General features: G+C 41.0%; 2 protein-coding genes across 7 annotated transcripts in view; one reads left to right on the top strand and one right to left on the bottom strand.

Annotated features, from left to right (window-relative positions):
* The window catches only part of RECQL5 (RecQ like helicase 5), an 88291-nt gene extending 72489 nt beyond the window's left edge, over nucleotides 1–15802 (bottom strand). The window contains exons 1-9 of one of the 4 annotated variants that reach the window (XM_073684004.1): nucleotides 15711–15802; nucleotides 13416–13495; nucleotides 10592–10756; nucleotides 7635–7756; nucleotides 3894–4412; nucleotides 3500–3605; nucleotides 2980–3091; nucleotides 2059–2221; nucleotides 1649–1731 (exon numbers count right to left, since the gene is read on the bottom strand). In XM_073684004.1, coding sequence (XP_073540105.1) covers nucleotides 1649–1731; nucleotides 2059–2221; nucleotides 2980–3091; nucleotides 3500–3605; nucleotides 3894–4412; nucleotides 7635–7756; nucleotides 10592–10742 — 1256 coding nt within the window. In that variant the 5' untranslated portion in view covers nucleotides 10743–10756; nucleotides 13416–13495; nucleotides 15711–15802. Of the gene's footprint in view, nucleotides 1–1644; nucleotides 1732–2058; nucleotides 2222–2979; nucleotides 3092–3499; nucleotides 3606–3893; nucleotides 4413–7634; nucleotides 7757–10591; nucleotides 10757–13415; nucleotides 13496–15340; nucleotides 15393–15710 lie in introns of those variants that run through there. The other 3 variants (XM_073684006.1, XM_073684009.1, XM_073684005.1) reach the window with 3 other exon arrangements.
* SAP30BP (SAP30 binding protein) overlaps nucleotides 15803–16125 on the top strand; it is a 64501-nt gene continuing 64178 nt past the window's right edge. For all 3 annotated transcript variants that reach the window (XM_073684011.1, XM_073684012.1, XM_073684010.1), the window contains exon 1: nucleotides 15803–15958. In XM_073684011.1, the coding sequence (XP_073540112.1) occupies nucleotides 15868–15958 (91 nt within the window). In that variant the 5' untranslated portion in view covers nucleotides 15803–15867. The remainder of the gene's footprint in view (nucleotides 15959–16125) is intronic.

Raw genomic sequence — 16125 nt, 5'->3', positions numbered from 1 at the left:
TATACTCCACTGTTTACATTACCATATAGTATAACTTCGCATAAAAGAATATTATGATGTCAAAAAGTACACAACTTGCTTTTAATCTAAAAATTCTGCTAACAAGTTATAATCTTGAAACAGATAGTTCACAAAGCAAACCAGACTTTAGTAGGCAATCACAAGCTACAGGCTGCTTCCTTAACACACAAATTCTATGCCTTTTGCCAAGGTTTTTTTTGTTGATTTTTTTATGCATTTTTACTTTTACATTTTGCAAACTTATTAGCAATGCCAATAAACAAGAACTAAATAATCCAATAGCTTTGATAAATAGTCTACATAGCATGGGCAAAGACCACCACAGATGTTTACATTTCAAAACACATAAGTCATCCTGTGTATATTCAAAGGCACAAAACAAAACTCAAGTCACAAACTACACTTAAAAAAAACACACAAAAAAGAAAGGTTCTACTGTTAAAAAAGAAGCAAAAAACAGGGTTCAAGTGTTTTGCTGTAAAAATATAAATCATCAATGATATTATTTATTTTTACTCACTTATATAGCACCATTAATTCCACAGCGCTTTACAGACATTATCATCGCGGTCCCCATTGGGGCTCACAATCTACATTCCCTATCAGTATGTCTTTGGAGTTTGGGAGGAAACCAGAGAACCCGGAGAAAACACAGGCAATCACGGGGAGAACACACAAACTACTTGCAGATGTTGTCCTTGGTGGGATTTGAACCCAGGACCCCAGCGCTGCAAGGCTGCAGTGCTAACCACTGAGCCACCGTGCTGCTTCTCAACAAAATTCACAACGTGACTACCGTATATACTTTAGATGCTGATTACTCACAAGTGGAGGGAAAAGCATACGTCTCTAGCAAGAGAAACAAGAGTGACCATTTAAGGTGAAGTTGTTAGTGATTTTCTTTCATGGCATTCAAACTATAATTACTAACGTTTTATGTATTATATTGATATAATATCATTGAAATATACGCTGGATCCAAAGCTGGCATATGGAAATTACTGAATGGCTACATGTATTACTGCATCTTGCCAGTGGTGGCTACTTCAATGAAAATGGGCAAACCACAGCAACATCCTCTAGCAACTAAGGATTAAAAGGTGTAAAAAATAGTCAGCATATCTTTAAAAAGAACATCAGATGAGATTCATGCTGTCCAAACCAAAGGCAGCATGAATCAGACACTGGCTGTGTTATTGCAGTCGAGTAGATTTTACTCTGAAGCGTTGCAGTGTCTCAGAGAAATCCTACTTTGAAAAGTCAGGCCGGATGACTAGTCTGAGGCTGATCCCTGCAGGTTCTACCGCCACGGTCACCTGGACTTATGTCTCTCACTATATACACACACAGGGAGAGACCTGTCAATCTAGGTGAGCAGGGCGGGGAGAAGCTGCCAAGGACCCGCCTTTCGGACTAGTCACGTTCCCAGCCAGCTTTTCAAAGTACTATTTTCACTACAACATTTCAGCATAAAACAAACAGCTGCATTAACGCAGCTAGTGTATTATTCGCTGCCCGTAGATCAGACAGCATGAATTTCCTATCAGATTCCCTTTAGCTTCACAACTTTTTTTTCTATACTGTGGCCAACTCCTTTTATAGAAAAAAGAAAGACATTGACACTCACCCCAACTCCTCACAGAAGTTCACCATAGCCTCGAATCCAGCCATTGACGCTTTATCTGATGCTTTTACACCGCCTCGTTTTGCCTAAAAAAGGCAAATATTTTCTTTTAATTATCAATGAAAATTAAAAACTGTCAAAGAGAATAAGTTTCCGATTTGAAGCTTGGATCCTCCAAAGTAAAGACGACTATAGGAATCTGAGCTGCTCCACAGGCAAGACACAGATATAGGATGTAAAAAAAAAAATCACATCACTTTGTTTCCAAGGATAAGCATTATTATGAGTAAATTAATAAAAACACACACACACACACACACACACACACACACACACACACACACACACACACACACACACGGGTCTATAACCACTAAAAGATTTAGTTACTCGTAGAGCTCTCCCTTACTTACCTGAGACTGTGTAATTTCCTTTTTGATCAAAAAGCTGACTTGGTCTCGATCAGTTCTGGAATAGTAGAGACGACAAAAAGACTGCTTGCCATCACGACCTGCTCTACCTGACTCCTGATAGTAAGCAGCCATTGACTTGGCAATATTCCAGTGTGCGACAAACCTAGAATAAAAAATCTATTTAGGATAAAAGGGATTTTTTTTTTTACACCAACATTAATAATTTTTTTTCTGTAAACAGGTGTCATTTTTGTTCCCTGTAGATTTCAGATTTAATTTTTGGGGAATTCCCTGTTATGAGGAATACATGAGCCATTATCGCATTTCATGTGAGATGGATATGAGCCAGGGGACTGTGCGCTGTTTTGGATTCATATATTTGGATGAATAAAGGCTATATTTTATCTACACCTTGCTTAGTGCTGGAATTCTTTGAGATGTATTAGATTACTGCATTGGCCATATTACAGCTTTAGTTTATTTGAACTTCATTTAATTATACTGATTTATTTAATCTCTGGTATCTAGGTCAGCCTAAATCAGTAAATACCAGTGGAACAACAAAATTCAGGAAAAGGATGCTTTCAAATATTATTCATAGAAGAGTCCTCCTACAGTTGCGATGTACTAAAGTAACTGCTTTAATGTGTTACAACATTAGCCAATAGCGAAAAACAATGTCAGATCTTTATTCTTCTCCTTGCACCAAATAAAGTAGGGTGAGAAGCCATGGCCAGTTCCGAACCATGGATTTCTTTGTAAGCATACACTCTTTACAGGACTTAAAGAAGCCTTTGTCTTTCCTTTAGAATTTAATATAATAAAATATAATTAAATTAAGTCACCGAGTTATTTTTGGATAAAACCCATCTACATGTTTTGAAGATAATAATACAATATAAGTATCAGTAGGTTACACACCTTACATTGGCTTTATCCACCCCCATTCCGAAACTGATGGTGGCCACAATAACAGGAACTGCCTCCTCCATCCATTCGTTCTGGATGGATACTCGATCTGCTGCTTTAAGACCTAAATGATGAACAAAAATTTTATTACCTTTCTAATGTAAAAGAAAACACAAGACAGAATGCACAAAAGGAACAAGCTGTTAAGGTGCACTTACATAGAAAGATTACTGTGACCGAGTGTCCACGTTAATGTTTCAGTGTAAACAGGCTGCCGATGACCAAATGAACAAGCAAAAGGCCTGTTCGAGTGAAATTATATTTTCTGCTGCTTAAAACATCATGGTTTTCGGCAGTGCACCGTTTTGTGCAAACAGGACTAAAGCTGCTGAGAACAAATGGCAGCCTATGCATACTGAAGGATCAGATTATCGCGGTCTGCTTGTGTAAAAGACCGCAGATTGGTAAATAGTTACCGATCAGCGGTCGTTTAGTGCCGCCTGTAGGGCCGTGTAAACTGTCATTTGCTCACCTGCATGGTAGGCCTTGGAGGCGACACCCCTCTTGGACATCTGAATTGCTACTTCTTCACAAGCATCCCTGGTCCTACAGTAGATGATTCCACAACCTGGAAAACCCTAGGAGAGTGATAGATAAGCATGGTGGTGTGAGATCACATTGCATCAAATAACAAATTTAACAGTTGTACGGTATAGAAATATAGTCATTAACTGGACTATCCAAATATTTGGCAGTAGATGCAGGGTAGATCTTGTGACTCAGCAGACTGCACTCAGATTTCAGGAAAAACAGTTACAATAGTGACTTAGTGCTATTTTCTAGATGTCCAATTTTCTACTAGAACAAATTAGAACTGTGACAAAATGACAATTGTTATGCTAAATTACGACCATTTATCACATTACCCCAGAAGGCTTCTTTTCCCCCAGAGCTTTCAAGCAGAAGTCCTTCAGATTCCCATATGGATCTCCCAGTAGTTCTTTTATTTGTATGTCGTAGAACAGGTTGACACGGAAGCAGGGTGTTTTAAACATTGCAACAGGCTGGCGCAGTTTCAATGACGCCATGATATTATCCTGCACTTGTTTGGTGGCAGTGGCAGTCAGGGCAACACACGGTATCTGTAGCAGACGTGAACGCAAAGTTCCTAAACGCTGGTAATCCGGTCGGAAGTCATGGCCCCACTCAGAAACACAGTGAGCTTCATCTATGATGAGGTAGGAGAGGAGACCTCTGGATAGCAGCATGTCAAGGGTCGGCTGGAAGGAAGAGGCTGCAGCCATTTCAGGGGTTATGTACAAGAGCTTGATCTTAGGGTTCTCACTCTCCAGGTCTTGAAGGATTTTCCTACGATCTGCTATCGGCAACTTGGAATTCAGAGAGCAAGCTTTAATCTTGAGGGAAGTAAGGTGGTCTACCTGATCCTAAACATGGTGAAAAAAAAAAGGGGAAAGAAGAGAGAAGTCAGTGCAAAAAGAAACCTTAAAAGGCACTGGTCAGTGGTCACACTGAGAATATGTGCACACAAACCCCACAAGGTTTTTAATGGAAACCGCTTTAGGAAATGGCAGCAATTTTTTTCTCAAGCGTCGTCTCTTTTACCAATTTTTTTTAGTCATTCCCTGAGGGCATTTTCAACATTTTGGACTGCCAGTGGATTTTGAGAGTGTTCCGCCAACATTTTTGGAGTGTCTTTTTTACTTGTGAAAACTAGATGTTTTTTTTTTAATTCCATTCAACAATGTAGAAGCCGATAGCGGTTTTTAAAGCAAAGATGCTGACCAAGTGCTCAAAAAGAGGTTGGGACATCTTTTGAGCCTTCCCATTGTTTTATATCAGGGATGTCAAACTGAAATACACAGAGGGCCAAAATTAAAAACTTGGACAGAGTCGCGGGCCAACCTTGATATTTATTAAAAACATGTCTAAAATTGAGGAAGTTTTTCCTCATCACTCCTTCCAGAATAATAGCCCCACACATTCCTTCAATACCAAATAATGGCTCCCCGATAGTCCTCCATACAGTATATAATGGGCCCCCTCGATAGTCCTCCATACAGTACATAATGGGCCCCCCCCGGATGGTCCTCCATACAGTACATAATGGGCCCCCCCCCAAAATGGTCCTCCATACAGTACATAATGGGCCCCCCCGATGGTCCTCCATACAGTACATAATGGGCCCCCCCGATGGTCCTCCATACAGTACATAATGGGCCCCCCCGATGGTCCTCCATACAGTACATAATGGGCCCCCCTGATGGTCCTCCATACAGTACATAATGGGCCCTCCCCGATGGTCCTCCATACAGTACATAATGGGCCCCCCCCGATGGTCCTCCATACAGTACATAATGGGCCCCCCCCGATGGTCCTCCATACAGTACATAATGGGCCCCCCCGATGGTCCTCCATACAGTACATAATGGGCCCCCCCGACAGTCCTCCATACAGAATAATGGGCCCCCCCGATAGTCCTCCATACAGAATAATGGGCCCCCCCGATAGTCCTCCATACAGAATAATGGGCACCACAAAGTCCTCCATACAGAATAATGGGCCCCACATAGTCCTCCATACAGTATAATGGGCCCCCACATAGTCCTCCATACAGTATAATGAGCCCCCACATAGTCCTCCATACAGAATAATGGGCACCACAAAGTCCTCCATACAGTATAATGTGCCCCACATAGTCCTCCATACCGAATAATGGGCACCACATAGTCCTCCATACAGTATAATGGGCCCCACATAGTCCTCCATACAGTATAATGGGCCCCACATAGTCCTCCATACAGTATAATGGGCCCCCACATAGTCGTCCATACAGTATAATGGGCCCCACATAGTCCTCCATACAGAATAATGGGCACCACAAAGTCCTCCATACAGAATAATGGGCACCACATGAAAAAAAATGTAAATACATCTACCCCAACACCTCAATGATCCAGTCAGGATGCCGATACAGATGAAGGTGCAATGCTGGGGGGACGGGGGGGGAGGATGTGCCAGTGTCGTGGGCCAAATATAATCACCCCGTGGGCAGAGTTTGACGAGTTGTTTATATTGTAAGTATTGAGCGTCTTCCAAGTGGAAAAGGACTCAAAAATTGTCACATCACTTCTTTTAAGTGCTTGGAATTTTTGAAAACCTGAAGAAGTTAAGACGCTCAAAAGTTAAAACATATGAACAGCAAGCATTTTTTTTACAATAGAAATGAATATGTTTATTCTGTTGAGCATATCATTGGCGCATTTTCAGGAGGTTTTCAGAGTCCAGTCTGCAGGCAGCATTTTATAGAGCAGGAGCTGAGCAGACACATTATATATATATATATATATATATATATATATATATATATATATATATATATATATATATATATATATATATATATATATATATATATATATATATATATATATATATATATATATATAGGTGTGTGGGAGCAGTGTAAGCAGTGTTTTCTTCATTTGTACCTCTGGTCATTCTCAGCTTTTCAATCAAGTGGGAGATCCTATCAGTGACTGACATCTTTCTTTGTATGGGTGTGCCTACAGAGATGGCTGTCAATCATTGATAGGACCGCCCACTTGACTGAAATACCCAGAGTAAGCACATATCTAAATGACTAAAACACAAGTTATGCTGAATCTTTTCTTTGGAAAACTATATATCAATCAGCTCAGCTCCTTCTACTCTATATCATGGTACCTACAGAATGTGCTGCATTTTCATTGTGACAGGTTCCCTTTAAATAATCAATTAGACATGTACCCTTGTTGTTAACCCCCAGATGATGGTTTGTTTGGATCCAGAGTATAGTACAGCAGCAGCCTCATGTCCCATGACTTTCCAAGCTGCTAGATCAGGGGTATATTAGAAATTATTCTCGCGCAAGTACAGTTTATGCAAAACAGTGATAAATCTGTGTACTCATCATCACATGAACAAAAGCATGGACACATGCTTGGCTACATGACCATTTAAATTTGTTAAACATTGTATAGCATTCATTGATATTAAAGGGGTTCTCAAAAAAAAAATAATTAAAACTTATTGTTTAGCATATGTACAAAGAAAAAATACACTTTAATCAATAAAACTGCAAAAATTGCTGGATTTCAGTCCAGCTCCAGGATGCACCATTTCAGCTGTTACTCTCACACAGGCAGGAGTTGCTTGTCTGGCTCAGTTCATTAGCTAAGCCAGGACCCTTCGCTGATTCTGAATCAGCTGTGTAATAATGACAGTAGAAGCGGAGATGCCAAGAAACCAGCAGTAAAATTCAGTGTTCTATGCAGTTCTTATAAACAAAGCATATTATTAAGGTACTTTATTTTACATTGGCCAAACAATATACAGCCTTTTACTTCATCAAGCAAACCCTGTATTGACTTGTTTTTACAATAGAAGATCAAAGAATAAACATTGATCAGATATTTGATGACTGAAATGAGCACATATCATCTTTTACTGTTGTAGAGATCATTTACAAAGTCATTTTTATATACACAATTTTGCTTTTCCTACTTCTCTCCAATGTAACCGCATTTGATAACATAGTTTAAAAACTTTTGTTAGCACAAACTGAGGGTATTATGTAAAGCTTTAAATAACAGTGCTGGCTACATTACCTGAATGAGGGCTATCAAGGGGGAGATGACGATGGTGATACCAGCAGCAAGGACACCTGGGAGCTGATAACAGAGAGACTTACCAGCTCCAGTTGGCATACACACAAACACATCTTTGTCACCTAAGAAAAAAAAATCCTATATTTGAATGAGGTACTACAGTACATTGAATTAATCTATGGACAGTAGAGACTGGAGGTCAATTCTGATTAAGAGAGGGACTCGTATTTGTTGATATTCCACTTGTATCACAATACAAAAGTAGAAATAAAGGAAATCTAATCCTGGATGGGAGTTCAATCAATGAAGTTTTCCCATAGCACAGTGCTGCTCTGGACTTGGCATTGTTCAGGTACTGAAATACAGCACCACTTAGCTGAATGTGAGAGACTTATATCACTGAATAAAGATCAGAACTGAATACAGCAGAGTTTGCTGCAAACTTTGTAAGGTAATATTAGCCTGACAACACCAGGGCCAGGACCATGCAACTAAAACTGGTGGGGCACAAACAGGAATTTACTGCACAATGCATCTTTGTCACAAATTGCAGCAAAAACCACAGTCAAACTGCCATGTGCAATGATCCCAAATGTGTGCACGACCTTGCAAAGCAGGGCTGTGGAGTCAGAATCGGAGTCGGTATAAAATGGACCAACTCCACCTCCTAAAATATATAATACATTGGGTACAGTAGTTCAATGCAGTTTGTGGGGAATATTTTTTTCATAAGAATTTGGGAAAGTTATGAAATGTCCTATAAATGTCTGTCCTATTCCTGATCTAAGGGTCTAGACTTTTAGCTGAGATGAATCTGTGTTACAGTAAATTTATCACTTACACATGAGCCATGTATGAGGGAGTCGGAGTCATGGAAATTGAGGAATCAGAGGTTTGGCTTAAAGACTCCACAGCCCTGTTTTAAGGCCTTGTACACACGTGGTCTTAGAGTATCTGTGAAGGTCTTTAAAGGGGTTGTACAGGTTTGGGATTAAAGTCTGCAATCTCTCTGTGTGACTTCAGACTTGTGAACCCTCACAGCGCGTGCACTTGTACTGCATGCAGTCTCCGGGGCTGGTGGCGAGAGCAGGTGTGACCACAAGTATGCAATTTGCATAAATGCGGTCATGAGCAGACTAGACATGCTTGCTCTTACTCAAGTGAATTAAGTGAGGCCAAGCACATCTAGTCGGAATGTGGCCGGAAGTATGCAAATCGCACACCTGTGGACACATGACCACCCGCACCGTAAAATTCTGACAGTGTGCAGTGCACACGCGGTTATGATTCAGAAGTCTGTAGACTTTAATCTCAAACCTGGAGAACTCCTTTAAGCCATTAATAGGAGCTGTACTGGTAAATATACACAGTGCACATTTAGTACTGATATTCCATGAAGATAATCTTCCATGTATACAATAACAGTTATGTTAAAAGGATTTAAAAAGTCTCATTCATATGTTGCTTGTATTTTCATTTTCACTTTAAAATCCAGAGCATGTCAATTCTTTGTTCAAATTCAATGGGGTCTTCACCCTTTCCTATGCATTGGGTGAATTTTTTAACAAAATCTGCATGCAACACATGCAAATGTTGAAGTGGAAACTTGGCAAGAATGCTTCAGACATTCTGCAGAAAATCCACATTAAATCCATGTGTAGGCACTCTGAAGCTCCACAAGGCAGGAGAGTGTAAATGAAAACTGTAGTCACTTGGGTAGGGGGGGGTTCTATTTATTTTGAGGTATAATCGAAGATGGTTATTCTGGGATCTTGTATGATGCATGTATTTATTTCTTGATTTAGACTAAGGTATGTATTTTTTCTGGGTTATTTGTTTATTCGGGGGTCTTGTCTGGGGTTTGTAGTTATTTATACTGTGTGTTATTGATTCATGGATCAGCAATTTTACATGAGCCTGGCCTGAGGTATGTATTTATTTCTGGGTTGACACATATGTTAGGGATGTGGTCTGGGGTCTGTATCAAACCCCCTTGGCTTGGTCTGAGTCTGAATATGAGTATATTCACTACAAAGTCTGGTGGAGATCTGTATTTTGCTGTCCAGTCGGAGTTTATATTTTGGGATGTGTAATAATTTTGAAGATCTGTTCACACTGGGTTTTACTAATTTCAAGGAGTGATAGAGGATATTCGGTTTTTGTGTGAATGGAAAGCAGCAAGTTAATGGTGTTTGGAGACATAGCCTATGTAAAAGGACCAGAACCATCTCAGAATCTAGTAACCTGATGTCACCGCTCATAAATGGCTGTCCATGACGTGACGACAATCTCAGCATTCTGAGATCTAGCGGACACATCTAGTTATACACCAGTGATTGAGGCAACAGACAGACAGAGCCCCAGCGTACTAGACATAGAAAGGCAACCATTACCTATTCATCTTCATACCACCAGTGAGCTTTCCAATAAACTCTACCAATGAACTCATCACTATCATTCTTGTCCCAGCCCTTAATGGCAGACGTTTGGGCTAATAGAGTAGTAGACCTTACTGAGCATTATGCTGCCTTTAAACAGGGGTGATGTATCACCCCTTTTTTTACATCTTATGTATGGCCAGATGTGCGTGCATGACTTACTTGGGGAAAACATGACAGCAAGTTACGCTATGGAAAGATGATAAAGGCATTATGATGCTATGTTCTCACATGAATCACCAACCTAAGCACTGTTGCAGAAAGAGTACACCCCTTAAAGGCAACACCGCATTAAGGCGTCCTACCAAAACTGTACAGGATTAATTGTGGAACATGCATTGATGTGCTTGAAAAATAGCTCTGATCCCTGGAGGTGCCATGTGGCAACGAACAGGACTCGGCTGCTAATTTCAATAGGTCAGAGTTCTTTTTGTGGCACAAGCGAGACCTGCATAATAAAAGCAGATAGCTTTACTGTTATGGCTGATGGGTGTATACTACAGAGGAAACATATGTTACCTTTAACCACGGTGCAGGTTGCATTTTCCTGCAGATCTGAGCGAAAAGTGTCAAATCCAAAAACTTTTTTCAGGGTGGAGAGAACTCTGCATTTAGAGCTTGTTGATGATGATGATGGGGATGACGAAGAGGAGGAAGACTGGGTGCTCATTTCGAGGTAAGGTCCTGCAACAAACAAATTAGCAGTCAGTATTCATCAGAATATTTCTGCCTAAAGACAGAAAAGATAATGCTGGAAAGAAAATGTTAGACCAGAAAAAAGTAACAAAACAGAAGCAAAATGTATATTCATTTAACATAAAGAAAATATTCCTAAAAGTCACTACTATCATATGTGATAATAGGTGACAACCTCTTATGCCGTGTTCAGATTTGGCAGATATTTTAGGATGTTTTTTCACATAAAATCCACAACAAATCACTGTACAATAAATGTGAATAGTTTCAAAAAAAGCATCTGTATGCCTATCATGCTGTGGAGCCTTTTGTATCTCTCTCTCAGGTGTTATATTACAGTTTAACACCTATTTTGGAAAGATCTTACTTTAAAGTACAGGTGTGATCAACCTCCTCGGGCACCCGTCCAAGTGGACAGCAATTTTTCAGGAAGAGATGACAATCCATCCAGGGTCTGCAATGCCAGTGACTCTGCAGATGGAACCTCATCAATGAAGTTGTGCTCAAAGGAGTAAGGGGGCAAGCGCTGAGACCACAGAGCCCAGAGACTGGCTGCAGTGGTCACATGGATGTTCAATATGTGACTGCTGCAGTGAAGTAAACAATGATCAGCAGGGACCACTGAAACAGCAGAAAAATTATCGGACAAGTAACGCTATTTTGTATGCTAACTAGGGTTGAGCGAGTATGTTCTGTTCCGAGTATGCTCGGGCCGAGTTCCGAGTAGTTACAGCTGCTCGGTGATATGTTTGAATCGCTCCCGTGTGCATGATTTGCAACTGTTTGGCAGCTTTATTACATGTGAGGAATGTGTAAGAAATAGACATTCCTCACATGTATTAAAGATGTCAAACAGTTGCAAATCATGCACACGAGAGCGATTCAACCTTATCACCGAGCAGCTGTAACTACTCGGAGCTCAGCCCGAGAATACTCGGTGAAAGGGTTAATAGAACATACTCGCTCAACACTAATGCTAACACATAGCCACTAAGGTACCATGCCATAGATGCTTGTCATGGTGATTGCGCTGGCTCAGAAGCTGTGCCAGTGTGATCATTGAGGAAGACCAGTGGTATGTGACAGCAGGCCTCCTGCTGCAGCAGCAAAACCTCTGATTCCCTCCTTTCCGCCCCTTAGATGGTGTGGCCATTAGCAACTACAACATCCAAGCAGTTAGTGAGAGAGAGCTCCTCTGTCACCCCATCGCCCGCCCACCACAACATGATCATGGGGCGCTGATAAGCTAGGGTGGAAACTCAACAATGGCCTCAGGGTCTGCCAACTATGGAAGCTTAATAGGCTCCTCCTGTAATTTTTATATGTATGGATATCTTGTATGTTATTGGGATTAATAAAGTTTGTGTTGTTTTATTTTCCCAAGTAGGTTATTTGTTGCAGTTGGGAGATGTCCTCATAGTTTAGGAGTAGACGCACACTATAGGGTTTAACAGGCTGCCTGTCATTAAACTTCTGACAGGCAAGCATAATGCCACTAATCAAGTTGTGGAGGTGACAATACCAAATGTCTGTGTTTTGACAAGTTTGTGGTTTTTTTTTGTTTTTTCAAAATTAACAATTTTTTATTAGTAAAACGGAGATTTCTTTCTACTTTTTATTTTTACAATTAAAAACAATATTTTTATATTATTTTTTACAACATTTATAAGTGCCACAAAGGGTCAATGTTTTGATCAATGTGATAGTATAATGTATAACCTATGCAATGAGGGGTTTTATCTCAGTCAGTCAGTCTTAGGGTATTTGCACAAGATGAATATTTGTAGAAGAAATATCTGCACCAAAAATGCTTCTCGTGGCAGGAAAAATGCTGTGCAAAATGCGAGCATTTTTTATGAGTTTTTACAACATTTTTCCTATTCAAATGAATGGGGGGAAAAGCTGAAAAAAGACTAAACGAATTGACAGGTTGCAGATTTGAAATGGCTTCAAATCTACAAGGAAAAAATTAGCAACATGAGCATGATATTTCAGAAACTGCATTCACTTTGCTGGTACTGCAAAATGCAGCATTTTGGGGTATCGTTTTTGGAGCAGACATTTCTGATGCAAACACTTAAACGTGTGCACATACCCGTTATACTTACTGACAGTCAGCCTATTATATTGTGCCTCTGGTAAGATTTAACAGGCTTTGTACTTGTCAGACACAGAGATCACAAAACTAAACAATTACATTGCGTGAAGAGATGAAGAATAGGGTGACAAACAATTTTTGGTCGATTGATGAAATAAAAATCCGCAGGGCAGCTAAAACAGCAGCCAAATTTGGTTACAAAACTATCAGCCTAGGATGTCAACACGAGGGACCTTCCTTTCTGAGCTGGAACAGAAAGCAGCTTTGGCACACCATGCACATCCACGTATCCACACACAAATTCAGGGAAAATTTTATGAGAGATCATTCAGGTTTCGACAAGATTAACTCAATGCCCAGGTAGCTACGATTTTGAAAGGGACAGCGTTCATGAGACAATCCCTTTAAAATATAGATATTTAAAAAAAAATGTAAAGGATTTCTTCCATGTAGGCAAAAGGTAAAATGATTTGATTATCCTAAAATAATCCCTCTACAAAAACATCTACGGTATATTTGTATAGTGGAGCATAATATATTTATACTTACTACTTTTGCCAAGGTATCTTTAGAGGGAACCTGTCATTTGATTCATGCTGCACGAACTATACGTAGTAAGAATCAGAGACCTGTTTGTGGATTACAAATGTATATGTATTACTCTGAAATGTGGCAGCGTTTCAGTGAACACATAGTTGATAACAGGAGGCAGGAACGAGTTTGACAAGGAAGATTAGTAAAATGAGGTGGGTACATCAGACTATGCTTGAATGACAGGTTCCCCCTTAGGTCATGGCCCCACTATCAGTATTTGGTTAGTATATTTTCTCAGGAGTGGGAGCCAAAACCAGGAGTGGGTGATAAATGCAGAATTGGTGACTTGTATCTATTATAACTTTTCTCGGATTGTTCCTCACCGGGTTTTGGCTCCCGCGAAAAAATACTAACCGAATACTGATAGTGGGGCCGTGGCCTTATACTCACTTAGGCTGCGTACCCACTATGCATTTTTCAAGCGTTTTTGCTGCGGAATTTACGCAGCGTAAAGGCTTGCAAAACGCTTGGTAATCCGTGCCCCATGATCCCCAGTGAAAATCTGCATGTTCTGTGCCCATGCTGCGGAATTTTCCGCAGCGGATTTTCCTTGCTGAAAAATCCGCAGCATGTCCATTATTTGTGCGTTTCTGCATGCGGATTTGAGGTCCCCATGCATTTGAAAAACGCAAGTCAAATCCGCATGTAAAAACGCGTGTAAAATCCGCAAGCGTTTTTACTGCCAAGAACATGCAGAAAAGCTGCAGAAATTGTCTGCTTCATTTCTGCATCGTGGGCACATACCCATAAGGACAGACTTTGTCAATAGAGGAGGAGAGGCACGCCGAGAACCCAGACCCATCACAGCTCCTGTTTTCAACTATTGTTTCAAAGTAAAGCATGAATGTTTGCAATAAAAAAGTCACAATTTTTTTTCCTATAAACTTCATTAGTAGTAAAAAAAAAAAAAACTCCCTCCCTGGCTTTGGAACAGAGTGTCCACCATTGCTCTTGGTGTCTGTAGCACTGGTGCTATGTCGGGAGCACTGCAGACAACGAACCTCAGCGGCTCTGCCGATGTACACAGCACAAGCCACTAAGGATCACTGAGCACCTCAGGCAGAGCTGTGACATTTTTGACCGCTGGAAAGGAAAAAAAAAAGTAGTGTGAATGTACCCTAAGGATATGTTCTGGTCAATTTAAAGGAGTTGTCTCAAGTCCTTGGTTAAAGTTGTAAACTGCTTGCAAAAACAAGCAACTTTGCTATGTACTTGTCATTAAAAATCCATTCTGTTCTCAAGAACGGAGGGATATTTAATTGGATTATTAAACAACTTGTTACCTAGGTTACCGGCCACCATGCAGTCTCAGAGTGGTCATTTAACTAGGTAAAGCTGGCTGGATCACTGGATCCAACCAGCCTCAGCCCCCTTCCCACCCCCCACATTGACTTCCATTAGTCAGTGGGCCATACAGCAGCACTGTGCATAGGAATATACATTTGTCTTTGGACAGTTTTCATACACAGCATCTTTCAAGGAAAAAAACTGCAATCTTTTGGTAGTTTAGTAATAAATTGCAGCACGAAGGTCCCTTCATCCACAGGACTGGTGGGGGTCCCAGAGATCCGAACCCTGGTGGCCTGTAATAACGATAACTTTGGAAGATGGGAAAACTCCATTACTGCTCTACAGATATTGGTCCTTTCACTACCCCAGAATATAGGGATAATACATAATTAAACTAAAAGAAAATCTTGAAGGTAAATATTGCCCCCAAGATTACAACTCCTACTATCCAGCTAGTATCCTTGTAGAAACAGGCGGCGTCCCTAAATAACAGAAAAAAGGGACTATAAAAACAACAAACAGAAATGGAAATCCATACTAACACTACACAATAGTCAAAGTATAACCCAAAGATCTCAGAAACTTCTCACCCAGTTCATAGAGGAGGAATCTGCTGACACCATAGCGGTAAGGACTGTCCTAGGGTCCTCATTGGATTACCCCCCACACTGAATGTCACCTGGCAGCCATAAGAGGCTTATGACTGAGGCATGCTGACGGCTCTCAGCATGTTAGGCCTCAGGAAAAAAGCTACAAATCAGATGCCAGCTTTCAATTTACCATAGATGGTGACAGGATGAGAGCTGCAACCTGATTGGTTGTTGGTGGCAACTGCTCTAGTGTCGCTCCAGTTGTTCTCACACACAACACGCCGTTGTCAGTAACATGGCCACGTGTATAGTATGCAGTGCCCTGAGCCCCCAGCCCCACACATACAGCCACCTCAGTACAAACACTAACTGTTTAGACGAGTATCATCTCCCCGCAAACTTCCTCGGAACTTCCGCCAGTCCCGGCGCACAGTAGTGACGTCACCAGACTTAGGCACGGTTACCGTGGTGACTATGTCTCGCCTTCCTTCCGGTTTTAGGAGGACGTCAGAGCGACGACGGCAGAGATGGCGGCGAATCGGAAGAATGTGCTGTCTTCTCTGGCCGTGTATGCCGGGGACTCGGAGCCAGAGCTGGACAGTGACGGGGAAGTGGAAGGTGAGACTGGGAATAATGGCGGAGAGTGATTGGTATGTGAGGATGAAGAAGAGACCAGACTGAATGAGATGAGGAATACCTGAGGAGAAAACATGGCTGCTCCTGAGGCTATGTGCCCACGATGCAGAAAATTTCTGCAGCATTTCTGCATCTCCCTGGCAGAAAAA

This window comes from Phyllobates terribilis, unplaced genomic scaffold, assembly GCF_046119375.1.
Source record: "Phyllobates terribilis strain yellow unplaced genomic scaffold, ASM4611937v1 Scaffold_5__5_contigs__length_657084704, whole genome shotgun sequence".
In the NCBI taxonomy this organism is placed as follows: Eukaryota; Metazoa; Chordata; class Amphibia; order Anura; family Dendrobatidae; genus Phyllobates; species Phyllobates terribilis.
Note: the sequence above shows the minus strand (reverse complement) of the source record. Positions and strands in the feature narration are given on the sequence as shown.